This window comes from Callorhinus ursinus, unplaced genomic scaffold (genome assembly GCF_003265705.2).
Source record: "Callorhinus ursinus isolate GAN/ISIS: 27379988/994484 unplaced genomic scaffold, GSC_fseal_2.0 scaffold12, whole genome shotgun sequence".
NCBI classification, from domain to species: domain Eukaryota; kingdom Metazoa; phylum Chordata; class Mammalia; order Carnivora; family Otariidae; genus Callorhinus; species Callorhinus ursinus.
In genome coordinates, this window is record NW_027397074.1 from 69,031,968 (window position 1) to 69,051,347 (window position 19,380).

The following is a 19,380-nucleotide window of genomic DNA, read 5'->3' on the forward strand; positions in this document are numbered from 1 at the left end:
AAAAAAAAAAAGATTTTATTTATTTGACAGAGAGATAGAGACAGCGAGAGAGGGAACACAAGCAGGGGGAGTAGGAGAGGGAGAAGCAGGCTTCCCGCTGAGCAGGGAGCCCGATGCGGGGCTCGATCCCAGGATCCTGGGATCATGACCTGAGCTGAAGGCAGATGCTTAACGACTGAGCCACCCAGGCGCCCCCCAACCAAAGGGTTGTTTTAAAAGGGGGAAAAAAAAAAAGGGAACAAAGAGAAAGAATATGTGACAGAGACTACATGTGGCCGAATCTGGCCCTTTACAGAAAAAGTTTACAGACTTCTGACTTAGAACCCTACAAATTCATTATAATGAAGTTTTAGGCGGAGATGAGATTCCAAAAGCTCCTGATTAGTTGAGAACTTACCTGAATTTACCTTTTGGAGAGAAATGTTTATTACAGTCCCAGAAATGCTATTTTTACCCTCTAATGGGTCAGCTACTTCGCTGCATTTGTAGAAAGAAGTTGCTGCACTTTGACATTTCTCTCTGACACTGTAAGGTGATACTATTAGTCCTCTTTAGTATATTCGAGGAAATAGTTTTAACTGCTTAGCTTACTAGGACAAGACCTTTCAGGAGACAGAAAAATGAAGAACAAGGTCATTTATGAGCAGGAGACAGATGCAGATAAAGGCAGTTAGCTGCCAAGTGCCATCGGAGGGAAGCATGGAGGAAGGGCCTCTGGCTTCTGAGAGCCAGGAAGGCAGGCACATCTGCGCTGACCCTTGAAGGATTCTCAGCTGCAGCATAGGACATACCATTCCAGGCGAAAGGCACAGCCTCGCCAAAAGCACACAGGAGGGGGTGCCTGGGTGGCTCAGTCAGTCAAGCAGCTGCCTTTGGCTCAGGTCATGATCCCAGGGTCCTGGGATCAAGCCCCACATCGGGCTCCCTGCTCAGGGGGAGTCTGCTTCTCCCTCTCCCTCTGCCTGCCACTCTCCCTGCTTTGTTCTCTCAAATAAATAAAAAAATCTTAAAAAAAAAAAAATGCACAGGTGAGAAGGACGTGGCCAGTATGTCAAAACACAAGGCCGAGAACTACATTTGTATCTGAAGCAAATAAAGCAAAAAATGTATAGGTCTTGCCGTAGTTGGACAGTGAGTATACGGTTAAGTTATTCTCTAGGTTGAAACTTTCCCTAAGGAAGGGAATATGGTTGGGTATCTGAAACTCGTCCAATGTGATGGTCACATATTGCTACATCTAGGAGTAAAGGCAAGGATGGAGCTCACACAGAGCGAGAGAAAGCCGCGAACGGCAGGTACGATGCCGCCCCATCGAAGGTTTTTTAAGCAGGGAAGTGTCGAATCTTTAGACAGCTTACTGGTGCCCATCCCACAGGCAGCTCCTATCTACATGATAAAAAAACATCAAAGAAATGGGAATGCTGATGAAAATCCATGGTAAGAAAGGTTACATACGCTGTCCTGTGAGGCTAGCCACAGAAATGTCTGGTAGCAGCTTGGGAGAGAGGTTTTTGGAAATCGCCTACCTGGAGGGAATTACCTAAAGCAGTGAGGGGTGTATCAGCTCCCCAAGTGGTGAGGGCGGGTGAGGGCGGGCTGAATGACTGAGACTCGAGAGAATGACCACGTTTGGGAACGGAATGAGAAAGGTTTTCAGGAAGGGAAGGGGCAAAATACGAGAGCCGCAGAGAAGTCAGGAAAATGGGTCTTGAGCAGGGTGCACACGATTAGGAAGAAGTGGGGTAACAGATTATCAGTAGAAGAGGGAAAACAAACTAGCAGGGGTTTAGGGCAAGGAAGTGAGAAGTCTGAAAATGACAGGAAATCAAGAGCAGGACAAAGAGGTCCTCAGGAGCAGACAGAGGCTTCTGAAAGGGGGAAGCCTCCGACAGGCTGGGTGCAGGGGAGAACCCAGTGCTGGGAGGCGGGGGGAGCTGGGGGCCAGGGGAGCGCATCTAAACCATCAGGATAGTTCTTACAGCCCTGATTTTCACACTGCTCAGGAAGACAAAATGATAGCCAACATTGACATTTCAGAAAGCTCAATTCCCTAAGCTAGAGCTTGCCATTCTAAAATAAAAATGTAGATTGGATTCCTTTTGTAACTGGTACTATAGCAGATATGTTCTAAAACAGGAATAGTGTTAAATTGCTGAGGCATAATGAATCTAAGAACTACAGAAATATGCTCCGCACTGAGAGATCTGTGGGCTGCAGACACTGTTAAGTGATTCCTGTGTCACAATTTTAATACAGTCTCATAACAGAATTTTATCTGGTTGAAATGGACTGTATTTTTCCCCCTTGAAATACATGTTTGGCTATACAGATATTCTGCTACATAAGTTAGATTAGTTTGCAAAAACACCTGAGACCTGAGTAAATTAATTGGAGTAGATTTATTTCTATTTTATCTCAACAAAAGTACCAAACGGTACCCTACAGAGATCAGAGAAGAATGAGGAAACCAATGGAAAGCCTCAGATGCGCCTGTCTCATACTTGGACAGTTACAAGAGTGAAGACCTATATATTCCAGGCTCCCGTAAACTATTTCTACTGCCACCTCTTGCAGGTGGACCTCAGAAGATGAGGCAGAAGTTGACAATCTGAACTGCTACACAGACGGGCAAGTCATGCTAACAATTAGGTAAATATGGATGTCTGCCATTTGGTAAGGAGAGTAGGCCTACTTTCATGACTTTGAATTCCTTTACTTTCTGGTGGAATTTTATCTAGACTTTTCACTACAAAGGGTTCTCAAGCACACAGAGAGGTAAAAATGAACACCAGTAAACCGGTGTGAAGTTATAGATGTTCTTTTGAAACCACAAGTTCATGTTAATGAACTTCGTGTCCCATTAGCAGGTCAACGGTTTCAGAGTGAGAAAGGAGGATTCTAAATCGTAAAGGATGAGAAAACTAGCTCTCCTACCACAAGCACATTTCTACCTAGCACAGCACATTTCAAGTTTTACTAGAAAACTGGGCCCTGGGGCCAGATATCTGCAGCAGACAAGAAATGCGCCCAGATGTAAACTTTCCAAAGTAAATCAGTATGGGGCCAAGAAGTGAAGCCAGTTGGGTATTCTTAATTCAACAGGTAAAATGATACACTAGAAAAAGTATAAGAATTTGGCATTTCCCAACTTCCAAAGTTAACAGCTTTCCTGACGGGCCAGGATGATACCGTCTGTAAACAAAAGGGAGATTAGGTCTTTCATTTAATACCTCACTCCCCAGCCCCAGTTTTCTAGTTTTACAAGACAAGAGGAAGCAAATGAAGGCTAAGGTTCTTTTGGAGAGGGATCCACGGGGATTTCTGGGAGGGTCACATCCACCACCACCTAACAGGTGCCCCCCACTTTCTCATCTTTCCTTTTGCTCTTTCTCACTCCTTCTCATCTTCCTTGCTGGGACCTTCAGCCTTCCCAAGGTGTCAATGACCCCGTGCAACTACAGGGGCTAGTGAGTTCTACTCCAGCCCACAGACAGCGGTCTGTTTTAAGGCCTGAGAAAAATTATTATTAACTAAGAAGGGCTTTTAATGATCAAAGCCCAATACACGTATTCTGTCTCTAGGTTAAACTATTTGCTTTCTTACCTTTAATTTTCTGCTTGTATTCTTCTGGTCGGTGGAGGTACATGGCCGCAGCATCACCATTGAGAGGATCTATGGGGTTGGGATAGGCCAACAACTGGGGCAGGAAGGACTCAAATATATTGGTAAGATCTGAAAAAACAAACAGAAATACGTCATGCATGGAAAAAAACAAGTTCACCTAAAATTCACTTGAATTCAGTAGTCAAAACTGCTTATCTTCCAAAATAATCAACCACATGAAGTTTTCCATAAAAGTGCTCCGTTACATATGATCTCGATTACATATTATTTTCAATACCAGTTTTAAAATTTGAAACTTAAAAAATATTTAAAACTTCATTTTACTTTGAAGAATCAGATAAAGGTATACCTGATATTGGCTTTCAAAGGCAATGGTCCCAATTCTAATTCATTCCATGTTCTAAACCAAGAATTCAGACATAGTACATACATTGTTGAATTAAAATGCGTGCCCCCAAACTCTACAGCACTCTACATTCTTATGAGTTGTTATCTCTTAGTATTGCCTTTTTCTACAGCTTTGAAAATCCCCACTCTGAAAAGTATTCAAGCGCCAGATCTCAAGAAGAACACAGTTTTATACGCCTTGATGCTTAATTCAATTCTCATCACCTTGACTGGAGGTAAATATAACCAGTCTTTTAACTCTGGCTAATGAAGGTAGGAACCTACGTGGGCCACTTAAGATCACAGATAATCGTAAGATTTACTGAATTTATTAACAATCATTTTCATACACATTTATCAACTCCCTTCTTGCCAGAAGCAGCACAAGGTGCTGGGTATACAGAGATAACATTTACACACATAGCAAAGTCAATAAGAACTTTGCAGTCACGTAGTGTTTTATAGGAAACAGGCCTTGCAAACCTGTAAAATAAACTCCATGTTCCCATCACTTCAGAGATGCGATAACTTCCATTCTATTTGCTTCTCAGCAGTGAACTGTGCAATCTTAGTGCCTCCAGGCTCCTTACTTCAGTTACTCTATCATGTTTTATAGAAAAATTTCTGTTTCTGGAGGGAATGCTAAAGTATAGCAGCATTAAGAACTACTCTTTCATTTATTTTGCTCTTTTAATGTATTTTTTCCCTGTTACAGTGAGCATTCTTAGGCAGTATTATAAATGAATGTTTGCTCAAGCCACAGCATTTTAGATTAGTGGTTCTCAGCCAGGGGTGATTTGTTCCCCAGCAGATATCTTGTGATGTCTGGAGAAATTTTTGGTTGTCACACCTGGATGGGGGAGGGGGACAGGTGGATAGAAGCAGGGATGCTGCTGCTGAACATCCTACAATGCACAGGACAGCCCTTTGCAACAAGTAATTATCTGGGCCAAAATTCAACAGTGCTGAGGTTGAGAAATCCTGGTCTAGGTAAAAGGGGTTGACAAACTTTTTCATAAAGGGACAGAATAAATACTTTAGACCTTGTGGGCCCCGTGTGGACCCTGGCCTAACAACGCAACCCTTAGCTCCGCCACCTAGCACAGAAGCACTCCCAGATAATGGGTAAACAAATGGGTGTGGCTGTGTTCCAATTAAACTTTATATACAAAACCAGGCAAACAATGTTTGTCACCCTCTGCTTTGGAAAACCCCACGAGTAACTGTCAGCTCTTCCCTGTCAGTGTACGGCTTCCTTAATGGTTGGGGTGAGCAGCGGGAGAGTAAGCCAGAACTTTCTGCATGATGAAAGTGTTCTGTATCTGCACTGTCCAGGATGGTAGCTGCTGGCCACACGTGACTATGGATGGATGCATGAGGGCTGGTGTGACTGAAGAACTGAAATATGTTTAATTCTAATTTACATTTAAATAAGGACACATGGCTAGATCTCGTATTGGACAGCTCAGGTCTAGCCAGTAATGTCACGGAGAATCACAGGACAGCTGGCTCAGTCCTGTTCCCACGCACCAGGTCCTGACGCAGAGGAGGTCTACCTTGAGCCCCAGGTAACGGAGACTTGGTGGTATTACATGGATAGGAGCCATTTCACCTTCATAAGGCTAACTTCCCAAAGAATCATGCTATATTAAGATTCCCATGTACCAGGAAATAAATGCAGAGATTCCTAATCAAAAAAGTGAAACAAAAATAATCTTCCAAGATAACCCCAATCACCTGCTGTAAGATTTTCACTGCTGTTTTACTTACAATTTTTTTTTTTTAAAGATTTTATTCATTTATTTGACAGACAGCGAGAGAGGGAACACAAGCAGGGCGAGTGGGAGAGGGAGAAGCAGGCTTCCCGCCAAGCAGAGAGCCGATGCGGGGCTCGATCCCAGGAAGGAAGCAACATATTCAACAAACCAGTAATTATTCATGGTAAAAACAACTTAAAACTACTCAAAGGCTAAAGAATAGTTAAAAAAAATACTTATACTCTAATGCTGGGGGATAAAGTCTACAAAATGGTATGTTCTCTAGAATTACAACTATGTACAGTACATGCACATAAGATGATTCATATTATCTCAAGGTAATATGCTTGTGATTTCTACTTTTCACACACCAAAGGACACTTCGCTTTTTTACCTTTAAAAATAGCATTTTCCTATGAATATGTCCTTTCTAGTTTCCCATGTTTGAAATATTTACATAAAACCTAAGTCTAAAAAAATCAAGGTAAATAAATTCAGAAGAAAAAAAACAAGGATGTGGAAGTTTTACAAACTCAACCTGATCCGGGAGCAGAGAAGAGTTAACAAGAGTTCATTCACACTAATAATTACAGCAACAGGAACAGAGCAGTGACAGTGTGCGCTTACAAAGCCCTCACTACAAGCCGGGCCCCTGTAAGCACTTTACATGTACACTCAGTTTCACTACAGCCAGCGAGCTGGGTACCATTACCATCTCCGTTTGGCATATGGGGGAAACTGAGGCACAGAGAGAGGTTAGGGAACTCGTCCAAGGAGCTGGGTTTCGATCTTGGGCTTACTCACCATGCTGCCTCTGTCGACAGATGAAAGGAGCACTGTCTAAATTTTCACGAAGGCACAAGCTACCTACATCTTGGCACTGAAACTGCATTATCTTCAGAGATGGCCACCTCCCCCGCCCCCCAAAAGTCTTCCTTTCTCACAAGTTTAAGGCCAATAGAATGATCTCTAAGCAGAGAATGTTAAGGGATTTCTGTGGCTGAACTGTCTGATACTTCGCAGAGACTATGTGTTGCTTTCAAGTAGCTAAACCACAGAGAAGTAGCCCATGGCTGTTCACAGATACCCACACGTAGTGACCTGGAGTTCTCCTGTCGTTTCAGCATTCCAGGTGCTACTCAAAAACATTAGCAGAGGAATATTCCTATCAAGCAACAACAAAAACCTTTAAAACACACACACACACACACACACACACACACACACACACATACACACACACCCCAAAGTATAGATTTTAGTCTCTTTAAGTAATGTGAAGAAGTGCTTCAGGACCTGAGAAATATGGCAGATGAGATGTTTTATAAGCAGGTGTTTTCTGTATTCCAAAGAGGGATTTTTATACCCTTTCCCCACTACTTTTAAGTTTTTAAGCTGCCAGTAAGTGGCTCTGTCTAGGTATTCGTTCCCAACAAGTAAAAGAACCCTCAATAATTTGTTCTACCTTCCTATGTCTCTCTTCTTGCATTAACACACTTCTGATCCATGTTATGCATGTGCTGAGTCACACCTGTAAAACAGAAGAGCAGAAAAGGAAAAGTACACAGCCCAGTTCTGGGCAAAGAAGGTAGCATTTGAAGACCAGGATGTCGTGGCTATGGCCATTTTATTTTATTTTTTATTTTTAGATTTTATTTATTTGAAAGAGAGACAGAATGAGCGGGGGGTGGGGGAGGGAGAGGCAGACTCCCCGCCGAGCAGGGAGCCCAACGTAGGGCTTGATCCCAGGACCCTGAGATCATGACCCGAGCAGAAGGCAGATGCTTAACTAACTGAGCCAGCCAGGTGCCCCTGCTATGGCCATCTGTAAAGCGGTTAACTTACAGCCCTGAGAGTGGCTAACAGAGTGATTACTACTGAGAGGGTCCCCTCCAAGGAAACATCTCTCAAAAGTTGCAGATAAGGGGCGCCTGGGTGGCTCAGTCGTTAAACATCCACCTTCAGCTCGGGTCATGATCCCAGGATCCTGGGATCGAGCCCCGCATCGGGCTCCCTGCTCAGCGGGAAGCCTGTTTCTCCCTCTCCCACTCCCCCTGCTTGTGTTCCTGCTCTATCTGCTATCTGTCAAATAAATAAAATCTTAAAAAAAAAATGCTTTAAAAAAAAGTTGCAGATAAAAATCTTCTTTCAAGATAAATGTTGACAGAAGAAACTTAAACTGGGCACCTGGGTGGCTCATTCAGTTAAGCATCTGCCTTCGGCTCACGTCATGATCTCAGGGTCCTGGGATCAGAGCCCCATGTTGGGCTCCCCGCTCAGCGGGGAGTCTGATTCTCCCTCTCCCTGTGCCCCTTCCCCTACTCATGCTCCCACACTCTCTCTCTCTCTCAAATAAATAAATAAAACAAAAAAGAAGAAGAAACCTAAACTGTAAACCGGAAGTGAAATAAAGATATTCGCCTTTGGAAAAATCCATTATAAAATGGTATAATTTCTCCTAGAATTATTAATAATAGTAATAAAATATCAACATCTCAGTTCTAAAGTCTTAAAAAATATTAATCTTCCACTTTTTGAAAGGGAGAACCAGACACACAGAATAACCCAATCTCGAGATTATAGTCAGTTGGTTCCATTACTGGCTGCCTTAATTTTTAAAGGAAGTCCAAAGATCCCTGAGAAGTATGGTTTATGATGAGCAAACAGCTCTTACTTTTGCTTTGGACTAAATCAGCACTTACAAAAATGCAGTCCATTAAGCCTGATTCTTCAGCCTGATCTTACAATATTAATATTAACAACATTACAACACTCATTCCTCAGTTTAGGCACTTAACCTAATAATTTATATTCATATTTAATTTTTAGAACACTCAAAATCATAGTGATCTCTCATCAAAAGCAGCACCATTTACCCCCTTCAGTCCAGAGCAATGGTTCTTAGCAAGTCTAGATCCTCACTGTTTGTCCATCAGAATTACCTGTGGAGTTTTCTCAAACCCTGCATGCTGAGGCCTCATTACCTACCCCATGGACTCTGGCTTAGGACAGACTGGCACCCATGTGTGTGTAGAACTGCACAGCCAGGAAATGCTACCTACCCTATACACCCCTACCCCCAGAACAAACGGGAAGAGGGCTACTTGCCTGCGGGTTCTCTGAAAATGCTCAGGGCTCTCAACTAAGCTGCCAGGAGTGTGGAGTGGAGCCACTCCCCGAGCCCTTCAGCGTGCCTTCCTGCACTCTGCTGTCACCCTCACTTCCTCCAGGTGGAGGTATTGCAAACTAAAGGTAGGAGAAAGTGGATCCATTTTCAAGGGGCATTATCAGGCTGCTTTAGAGTGTAGGAGGCAGTGGGAGATATCACCTAACACACTGTAGATATTGGGCAGAGCAAATTCCATTAGACTGAACGGTTTCCAGCAAAAGTGGTAAACAACAGATGGGAAACCTAGAAGACCACAAGTCTAATCTCAGGCCTTCCACTGACTTGCTCTTTGACCTTGGGCAGGTCTCTTCCTCTCTACATCTCAATTTCTTCATCTGCAAAAAAGAGAAGTATAATACTGCAGTTCCTTACAAGGAAGAATTTACACATTACTAAAAAGGACTATAAAATAGGCTTCATATGGCAAAGGACTAGACTCAAATATTCAAAAAAAAATGCCACCTTCTTCGAGTAGAAATTTCAGCTACCTGTAGACCTCAAAGAACACATGTTAATTAAAATGAGTCACACTGGGGAAAAAAAAAAAGCACCAACTACTCCAGGTGACTCACAAAAAGATGGTACATGGCTTAAAGGAAAAAACACAGGAGGGGATGAATCACAGATCCTGGTTTATTCTTGGCTGTTTATAAACCACTGACCATAAGTTATTTCTTCTTCCTCTGTTTCCTGTGAACGTTTAAGTGGGAATTTTGGTAAAGCATGCTGTTACCTTCACCTATGGATGCCCAGAGCCTGACGTGGCCTGCCCCACCAAGAACTGTAATTACCAGGCAGGCAGTCACCCCAGAGACTTTAACTTGCATAATATTTACCTGTTTTTCAGATTTAACACCCAAAATGCTATAACTTAGAAACTACCACCATCACACAGTACAGTCACGGCTAGGGGCTGAGTCATCAAAGCCACTGCTCCTCTCCTCAAAGGCCACCTATCCCACTCCCCCCAATGCCCCAATGCCCTGGGTTCCTTCCTTTTAAAGCCAAATAACATACAGAAAAACTTGCTTGGCAAGACATTCACCTGCACAGCAGTGTGAATTCTGTGGTGTTCATAATGTAAGCAGGAGCTTCATTTACTCTTACTCTGGGAAGCTCATTTGCAATTTTAAAAGAACCAAGTCTATGTTGATAACTACCAAATCTTTCTAATTGGTCCTCTGTATTTCTGGTCTTACCGAATTTGACATATTATTTCCCTGAAAACCTAATCTTTTCTCCTAATATCTAGGTAGACTCCAACATCCTTGTCCCTAGGCTTCAAAGCTCTGGAAGGACTCTGATTAGGCTTTCTCCTTTATTCCATGTACTCCGTTGGTTTTCCAGACTCACTACTTGGTTTTCTTTTGTTTTTTTAAGATTTTATTTCCTTATTTGACAGGGAGACACAGCGAGAGAGGGAACACAGCTGGGGGAGTGGGAGAGGGAGAAGCAGACTCCCCACCGAGCAGGAGGCCGACGCGGGACTCGATCCCAGGACCCTGGGACCACGACCTGAGCCGAAGGCAGCCGCCTAACTAACTGAGCCACTCAGGCGCCCCCAGACTCACTACTTGTCCTAACAAAACGTCTCTAGTTCCTTTTCTGTTTTCCCTGGCATGTAACTACACCAAGCCCAATGTACCATTCCACCTCAGATCAGGGCCTGGACTTCCAGGCTCCACACTCTTGCCTCTGCAATCAGAGAAAGCTTCCTTAAACAATTGCTCAGGTCATTTCCCATCAAGAGCAAGTTCCTCTTGTTTTCCTTCAAAACTCTTCATATTCCAGAAGCATGCTACCCAAACAAACTTAGAGTTCACTGGCCCCCTCCCCTATGATGGAGGACCCCTGGCTTCTCAAGTTGAGATTCACTGTGCCAGCCACAACTCAAGGTATTTACCTGTTCCATAATCCAACAGGGAGCAGGGCTGAGAGGAAGAAAATAAAAGTCCTACTACTCATAATTAGGTAAAAAGATAGAGAAAAAAAAAAAATCACAAATTTTTTATTCTAGTGGACTAGAACTAATGATTCTCTAGGACTTACACAGATCTTCTCTGTGGACTTCCGGCCATTATGGTTGAAGCTAATGGCTAAATAGTTGGGATCACTTGAGAATTTCAACCATGTTATTCATGTCCTTGATTTAGGAGAGAAAAATCAGCTGCTGACCTTTCAAAACCCGCAACTGTAATTAATCCATCATGAAATGCGAAGTCATACATTTACAATATGTATTCAAAATAAAACCAACCATAAAATTCCTTTTCATTCAACTTTTTTTTCTTTTTGGGAGGGGGAGGAGGTATCTATCAGATATATTAAAAAATACATGTGAATATACATGTAGTCAAATTTTTGTAAGATTGAAATGGCAAATAAATTTTCCAGATTTCCTTCAGTTAATAATTTCGGTTAACTAACAGATGTTTACTTTTCCACTCTTTTACTAGCTCCTCAGAAGTTGGAATATTAATAATGGATTTTTCAATTTCTCCTGTTTACAGTCTGTGAAGACTAAAAAAAAGTGAAATTCTACCCTCACAAACGAGGAGGAGTCAGAAACCTTTATTTCTTCAACCTGAGGAATGGCATTTCATGTGACCAAGCAGTTGTTCTGTGTGAAGGACTTGGTAAGCAGGGGCCCTAAAAGGTGACAGACTTCTTGCGGAAAACTTCAAAAGAGCTGGTCAGGAGGAATGCCCTCATATAGGTAGGTGGACTTGCAAGAAGAAATGGCTTTGAAATTTAAAAATAACATTCTCTAAACTAACTGGAATCCAACTTCAATGAGGAAAGCTTAATCCCAAAGCAGACCCCCACAAAGACTTCCTGTGGTCCTGTGGCACAGAAGCAGCTGGCCACAAGGCTTGCCACGCCATATTTAGTTTACTGAAGGCTGACACACTGCTAATGGAATAATATATCAAGCCACCAATCTGCTGGAGGATAAATTCAAGAATGTATCCAACTGCTTGAGAGGGTCTTCTGTTGTTTCTGTGTGGAAAAAATATATAAGAGGTCTGAATTCATCAGATTCATAAATGTTCTCAGGTTGGTCGATGAGAGGCTCCATGCCCAGTGTGGAGACCAACGTGGGGCTTGAACTCGCAACCCTGAATCAAGACCTGAGCCGCGATCAAGAGTCAAATGCTTAACTGACTGAGACACCCAAGCATCCCCCATGGGTATCTTTTAAAAGACAGAGTAAGATCTTATGAAGGGGGTCGTGCAAGCAAAAAACAAACACAACTCCCTCCTCACACCTTTAAAAAAAAAATGGAGTGCAATTAGGAGGAATTAATAAGAATTAGTAAACACTCAAAGAATTTTTGCAGTATGACTGATAGACTTAACCTCACTAGGGGTAGCATTACAAGGTAAACACAGGCATTTTTGTTCTATGTCGGAAAGGGCAAGGTCAAAGACACAGGGCACTAAAACCTGGAGGAATACCAGATCCATTCCGCTAAGTGCCAGATCACCACGCCACCAACCAGAGGTGTGTAGTTACAGAACACGGAACATGTTAAAGCACTCCGCCAGACTTAGAAAACTTCTCCCATGCACTGCAGGTCCCTCCCCTGAAATACTTCACCTGTAGAGGTCTGCAGAGCAGAATGAATGCTGCACAGAGATGAGAAGGAAGAAAACAGGCTCCTGTTCCCCCGAAAGCCATTCCCTTGTTGCCTTGCTGGTCTCACACACCCCTGCCTCACTCAGATGCTCTTTAGAGGCCGTTCATTGTAATTCAGACCTGGTATGACCCTGCTTACCTCCAAAGACTGCCAGCTAAAACACAGGAACAGGATTTGTTATTAACTTTCCAGAAATAAGGGCAGTTAATGTACAATGAGCTAGCTGGTACTCTAAAGTCTTTAATTACTAGACAATAATTTAGTTTGTCTTTAACATTAGAAAAAAGATACTTCATGCAATTACAAGTAAGTGGCCACACCTGGCAAAGACTTCGCCTATACACAGTGATCACAAGCAAGTGAAGAGAAAAACACATCCATACCCTCACAACTGAGCCCTGAAACTACAGCGCAAAGAAGGTAGAACACAGCTGTGGCTGTCTTTCCAGGCCACAGCCTGGCTCACATCCCACCGTCAACAAAGCCCGTACTGCTCTGGGATCATCATGCTGACCACCAGTGAACGTGAATGTGGTGTCTTTAATGAGTTTCCATTAAGTTGTTTAACCTAAGACGACCCTGTTTTTCTGTGTACAGTTAATTAAACCCTTGGGCCACATACCAACACCACATCTGCAGATCTCCAAGCCGACGGACAGAGGAGGTGGACCATGGAGCTAGCTAAATACTGTGGAAGCCACCAAATCCCAAACTCAGCATGTTACCTTTATTTCCTACAGCTGACATTTCCCCCTAGTGCTGAAGAGAAACTGCTCCACCTGGCCTCTGTCTAGGAGACTCATAATGACATCCAGCTTTTCCAAAGGCAAGATGACGTTTATGATTCCAACATGCATGGATCGATACTGAATTCTTAAGCCTGTTCTCAGATGGTAGTTGTTGGTGGATCAATCATCCAAGCAGATAGATACATGTATCTCTTGTCTGTGTAACTACACTAGAATGGTTAGGAATATAGTTAGCAAACTCTAGGGGAACATAGAGCATTATTTTAAAACAGGGTTACCTTCAGCCAGAATTTTAATTGTTTGGAAAGATTCACAGGCTACCTGACTGAAAAGAGGGATGGAGTAAATGATTTCCAACATGAGAAAGCTTAAATTCATTAGGCCCACAATATAGTACTATTAAATAAATTTATGGTTTAAAATTTTTCTAAATGCCTAGTCCCTGAAGCATTCTCCTTTTGTTGTAGTCAACTTCTTCATTCTAGGGGCAGCAATTTCCCAAATGTTGATTTTTCTCACCAGCAAAATAAGAGGAGTATCCAGTCCATTGGCTAGCAACCCTAATGGTAAGAAAGAATAAAATTGTAAACTGCCCAATTTTATAAGAAAATTGTTTTCAACCTTACTTGTCCACAACTTAATTCACAAAGTAAGTGATCTACCAAGTCAGTTGAAAAATGAGTAAAATTAAACTGGAAAAAAACACAATTTATAGGGTCAAGGTCAAGGATGCATGGCCCAGAAGGGTGGGAGAGAAACGAAAGCTGTATTGCAGTGGAAGTACCAGAGCTTCCGAGAGGGGCAGGGAGAGAGGCCAAGTGTGGGTAAAATATATGTGGAAGTAAAAAGGGAAACTGGAAAACAGTAAGGGCGCTTAAAAAGCTACCTGTGGATTAATGAACTTTCCTTCCATCAATCTTTAAAATTACAGTTGTTTCTGAAACTAATCCCCTTGGCTGCATTTTAAGTTTTCCAGAGCTTTTATCATTGCTGTCTGGGAAGAGCAGGAAGGGATGCTAAAAAAGAGAAAGAAAAGAAGAGAAGAGAAAAGAAAGAAAAAGATGCTATCATACAGGAAATGAAAATAAATCAATTTTGAGATGGCATCTGCTACTTTCCTTTTAATGTCACAAGAGTAACAACTTCAAACTCAATAATTTCATATGACGACAAGCATCTTTACAAAACTAACCATATTACCGACTATAATTAGCTCTCTTGCAAGGTTAAATAATAAAAAACTGAAAATTACTGGGTGACTACACTACAATCATACCAATTCTAAGTTTCTAAATGAACAAACTACATGGACACTTGGCAAAGGAAAACAAAATGAGAATAGAAGCAATGAGTCAGGGGACTAGAGGACTAAAGCTGCTACAAACAGGAACACTGATCAATAGCAGGTTATGTAAGTATAAATCTGAAGTTTCAACTGGGAATTGCTGCTATACTAAAACTATGTATATCCATTGCACAGTACATGCCTTGGGGCAAAGTTAATTGCAGGAAATTTCACAAGTAACTCCCTGCTCCTTACTATATTATATAGTAGAGGTGTTGAAACAAGTTTTGGTTGTCAGGCTAAGCCTTTTGGTTTTCAGTTGAGTATTTGCGTTAACACGTCAACTTTCTCCTAATAGTTGTTTTATATTAAATTAGGCTTTTTGTCCTCTGAACTAAAATTCTCAAGAATCACAGCAGGTAACTGAATGACTCCAATAAATTCACCAATTATAGATTAACCTTCAATGCCAGAGGCTTTAGCAGTTTGCAATAAAAATTCAGTTTTGATCTCAGGATCAGGGAAGTCCAAAAGAAACTCCAATGTCAGGGGCACCTGGGTGGCTCAGTCTGTTCAGAGACTGCCTCTGGGCTCAGGTCATGATGGCAGGGTCCTAGGATCGAGTCCCACATTGGGCTCCCTGCTCCACGGGAGTCTGCTTCTCCCCCCTACTCTCCCTCTGTTCTCTCTCTCTCAAATAAATAAAAATATTTAAAAAAAGAAAAAAAGAAACTTCAAGGTCATCTGTACCAACCATTTGTGTACTTTTATATCAATTACCTGTTCTAAAACTTTCCATGAAAAAAATGAATATTCTTTAGTAGTAGAGTTTGGGTTTCAGCAAAATGTCAAAAACAGTTCTCCCATGCTGAGTGTATTTTAAGTAGGCTCCACACTTAGCGTGGATATAGGGCTTGAACTCATGACCCTGAGATCAACAGTCAGCCGCTTAACTGACTGAGCCGCCCATGTGGCCCATGAGTATATTTCTGACTACACTCTCAAAATACTTCTTGGGTTCCTGCACTTACCTACAATGTTAGTGTTGTCCATGTTTACATATTATGGAACACTGAATGATAACTCCTACACATGTAATAGGGAAATAAAAGTTCACTTTAACCAATGTGATTTAATCCTTGTTATACTAAGTGCTTTACAAAGCAATGCTTTCCTAACATTTTACTGATTTGATGAAATCTTTTAAGATTTTTTATTTGACAGAGAGAGAGAGAGAGAGACAAACGAGAGAGGGAACAGAAGCAGGGGGAGTGGGAGAGGGAGAAGCAGGCTTCCAGCTAGGCAGGGAGCCCCTGATGCAGGGCTCGATCCCAGGACCCCAGGATCATGACCTGAGCCAAGGCTTAATGACTGAGCCACTCAGCTGCCCCTAGATGTGATGAAATCTTAAGAAATCTAGTTGGGGCGCCTGGGTGGCTCAGCCGTTAAGCATCTGCCTTCAGCTCAGGTCATGATCCCAGGGTCCTGGGATCAAGCCCTGTGTCCGGCTCCCTGCTCAGCGGGAAGCCTGCTTCTCCCTCTCCCACTCCCCCTGCTTCTGTTCCCTCTCTCGCTATGTGATTCTCTAGTCAAATAAATAAATGCAATCTTTTTTAAAAAAATTAAAAATTAAGAAATCTTAAGTCATGTGGGCTTCTGCTTTCAAGTCTGTTCTGAACCTCATATACCCACTGGTAGGAAAGTAAAATGGTACAACCACTTTGGAAAACAGTCTGTCAGTTCCTCAAATGGTGGGCCAGAAAGTTACCATGTCACCCAGCAATTCTACCCCTATGTAGACACCCAAGAGAAATGAAATATGTCCACAAAGAAACTATTCAAAACAGCCAAAAGGTAGAAACAACCCAACTGTCCATCAACTGACGAATGGATAAAAATGTGAGAGCTGTAAAATGCGCTATTATCTGGCCATATAAGTTATGAAGTACTGATTCATGCTACAACGTGATGAATCTTGAAAACATGACAGGAACTGAAAAAAACCAAGTCACAATAGACCACATATTATATAGTCCATCATTAAAAATTCCAGAATAGGCAAATCTGTAGAGACAAAAAGTAGATCAGTCATTGCCTAGGGTTGGGGATGAGGGGGTGATAACTAAGGGATTTTTTTTTTTTTAGGTGAAGAAAATCTTCTATGATGAAAATGTGGTAATGGTTGTACACAACTCAGTTTGCTTTTAAAAACCATCAAATTACATGCTTTAAATGGGTGAATTTCATGTATATGAATTATAATTCAATAAGCTGTTATTTTTAAAAATCTGTTTCTGAGATGTGAAGTACTTGAGAATCAGCAAAAATCTCTTCCACAAAGCTTTTCTGGTCAACAGTAAAAGAATTAGTTGAAGTCCAATTTACTGTAACTGCAACGAGCTCACAGTATTTTGTTATGTACATTTCTAAAATGTGAATGCGTTTAAGAAAATACATCATTACATTAGCTATTCCAGGCAGCCTGCCATGAGACATTTTTACCAAAAAAAAATCTTAAAAGGAATCCATTTAACCAACCTCAGAGTATATGTTCTTTCTTGTTGCCCCATCTCCTTATAAGCTGTCATATCCCTAAAATTCTCATGTTCAACAATACTAGGCATCATTAATTCAGTCATTAATTCAACAAATATCTGAACCCTTATTGTACACCATGCACTGTTGTAGGCACTTGTATACCTGTGTACGTACACACACACACACACACACACACACACACACACACACACACACACAGAGTCCCTGCTCTGGTGGAGCTTACAATCTAGTAAAGACAAGATAAACAATAAATGCTGGTTTTAAAGACAGGTTTTTAAACAGGGTGCTATGGTGTGGAGGAATGTTGTTTTACATGGAGTATCTAGGAAAGGAGGCTTCTTTGAGAGAAGTCTGAGGTGAGAAAAGAAGGTGCCCAGCCATACAAAGACCAAGGAAGGTAACTCCAGGCAGAGGAAATAATTTTTGAATGGGATAATCAGGAGGAAAAAAACAAAACAAAAACAGGATTAACCGTGCACTGCCGGTGACCAGCATTCCACCGTGAGTCTCCTGCACCTAGTACAGGCATGTCTGGCAAGGTGGCTTGCAGATTATGGCTGGAATAAGATTTCTCACAATTGTTCAGTAAGAAAGGTCACCTCTGGTTAAGCCCTGCCTCAAGTAATCTTCGTGGACCTCTTGGCAGCCGTTTATTATGTGCACCTCCCATTCTTTCACCACACATGGGTACAAGGTGCTGTGTAAGGAAGTGCTGGGACATAGAGACATGCACCCCAGTGACCCCTAAGGCAGGAAATCATCTAGTGGCACAAAAAGGTTGGCATGAACAACACACACAGGTACAAAGTATAAGTGGGCCACAGAAAAGGGAAATAAAATGTAGGCGTGTGCGGAGATCGCTTGCAGCTGGAGCATCAGGGGAAGCCTCACAGGGTGGGGGCATGAGAGCAAAGAGTCTGTGATGCCTGAGAACTTGGACATGTGGGGGAATACAGATTAGTTTGTTGTATCCCTAATTAAGTATATTTCAAAATATTTTAGCTCCCCAACCAAGTTACAAGCTCAGGGAGAGAAGGCCTGATATATTCCTTACATTTCTCTGTGATACTTAGCATTGTATCGTGATGTATTGTGATTCATCATAAGAGAGGAGATGTTGATTTCAGCACTGAGGCAAGGCTAAGTTATTCTTTGGGCTTCAAAAGCAGAAGACTCCCCAAACCTCTTAATACACCATCTCATTTAACAGGGACATTCCTAGGAGTTTTTCCAAAATTCAAAGTTATTACAAGTAAACAGGTATATAGTGTGCTTCTGAATACATACACATATACAATGTTTACATGTGTATTGTACATCACTATACCTTAAGTTCAGAATCTCACAAGATTATCTTAAACTTCCACTGCTAAATCAAAGTTTGTACTTCAGAGAAAATACTTTTTTCACTGATCAAACTTTCCCATCCAGGCCCTCATCATCCCTTCCCATTCCCAACAAAAAATCTTAAACCAGAGAAGAAAAGCCAAACAACATTTTTTAGGCAGTGTCTCAACATCTCTAAAAAATATTCCATGGCCAAACTCACCATAAAGAGCTGTCCAAGTTTGATTAATTACATCTAGACACACAGTTCCTGACCTGAAACAGATGGAAAGAATGGCATTTTTTAAAAAATTAAGAAAGCTAGTCGCATGTATCTGGCAACTAATTTTATTTATCAAGAAAAGCACCTTTAACAGATCATTAAAAGGAAAGAAAAAGAAAGAAAGAAAGAAAGAAAGAAAGAAGGAAAGAAAGAAAGAAAGAAAAGAAAGAGAAAGAAAAAAAGAGAAAGGAAGAGAAGAAAAGAAAGAATAGAAAGAAGCCCAATTAGGAAAGGAAAAGTATGAGGAGCAGAATATTTACAGTATTAGTGTTTCCTTAGAGACTGAAAGGAAAAACCCACAACTATACAATGGAGAGACCAGACAACACCTTCATGAAAATTCACATGGGGGGGGGGGGGCGTGCACGCGCAGACACACCTGTGTGTCTCCCCAGGACCCTGAGGGCACAATCACACTTTGTGGTTTTCTGGCCTGAAGTGCATCCTCTGGATCTAATGAGGAAACACCAGACAACCCGAAACTGAGGGACGGTCTTTAAAATAACTGATCCATATTCTTTTAAAAATGTCAACGTTAAAAAAGCTGAGGAACTATTCCAGATTAAAGTAGTTTAAAGAAATATGACAAGTAAATGCAAT

At 41.7% G+C, this 19,380-nt stretch overlaps 1 protein-coding gene across 4 annotated transcripts in view; it reads right to left on the reverse strand.

Annotated features, from left to right (window-relative positions):
• Positions 1 to 19,380, reverse strand: part of UBE2H (ubiquitin conjugating enzyme E2 H) — a 109,000-nt gene that overhangs the window by 5,986 nt on the left and 83,634 nt on the right. For 3 of the 4 annotated variants that reach the window (XM_025865524.2, XM_025865525.2, XM_025865529.2), the window contains 2 exons: positions 18,721 to 18,773; positions 3,604 to 3,732 (listed from right to left, as the gene is read on the reverse strand). In XM_025865524.2, the coding sequence (XP_025721309.1) occupies positions 3,604 to 3,732; positions 18,721 to 18,773 (182 nt within the window). The remainder of the gene's footprint in view (positions 1 to 3,603; positions 3,733 to 18,720; positions 18,774 to 19,380) is intronic. The other variant, XM_025865527.2, reaches the window with a different exon arrangement.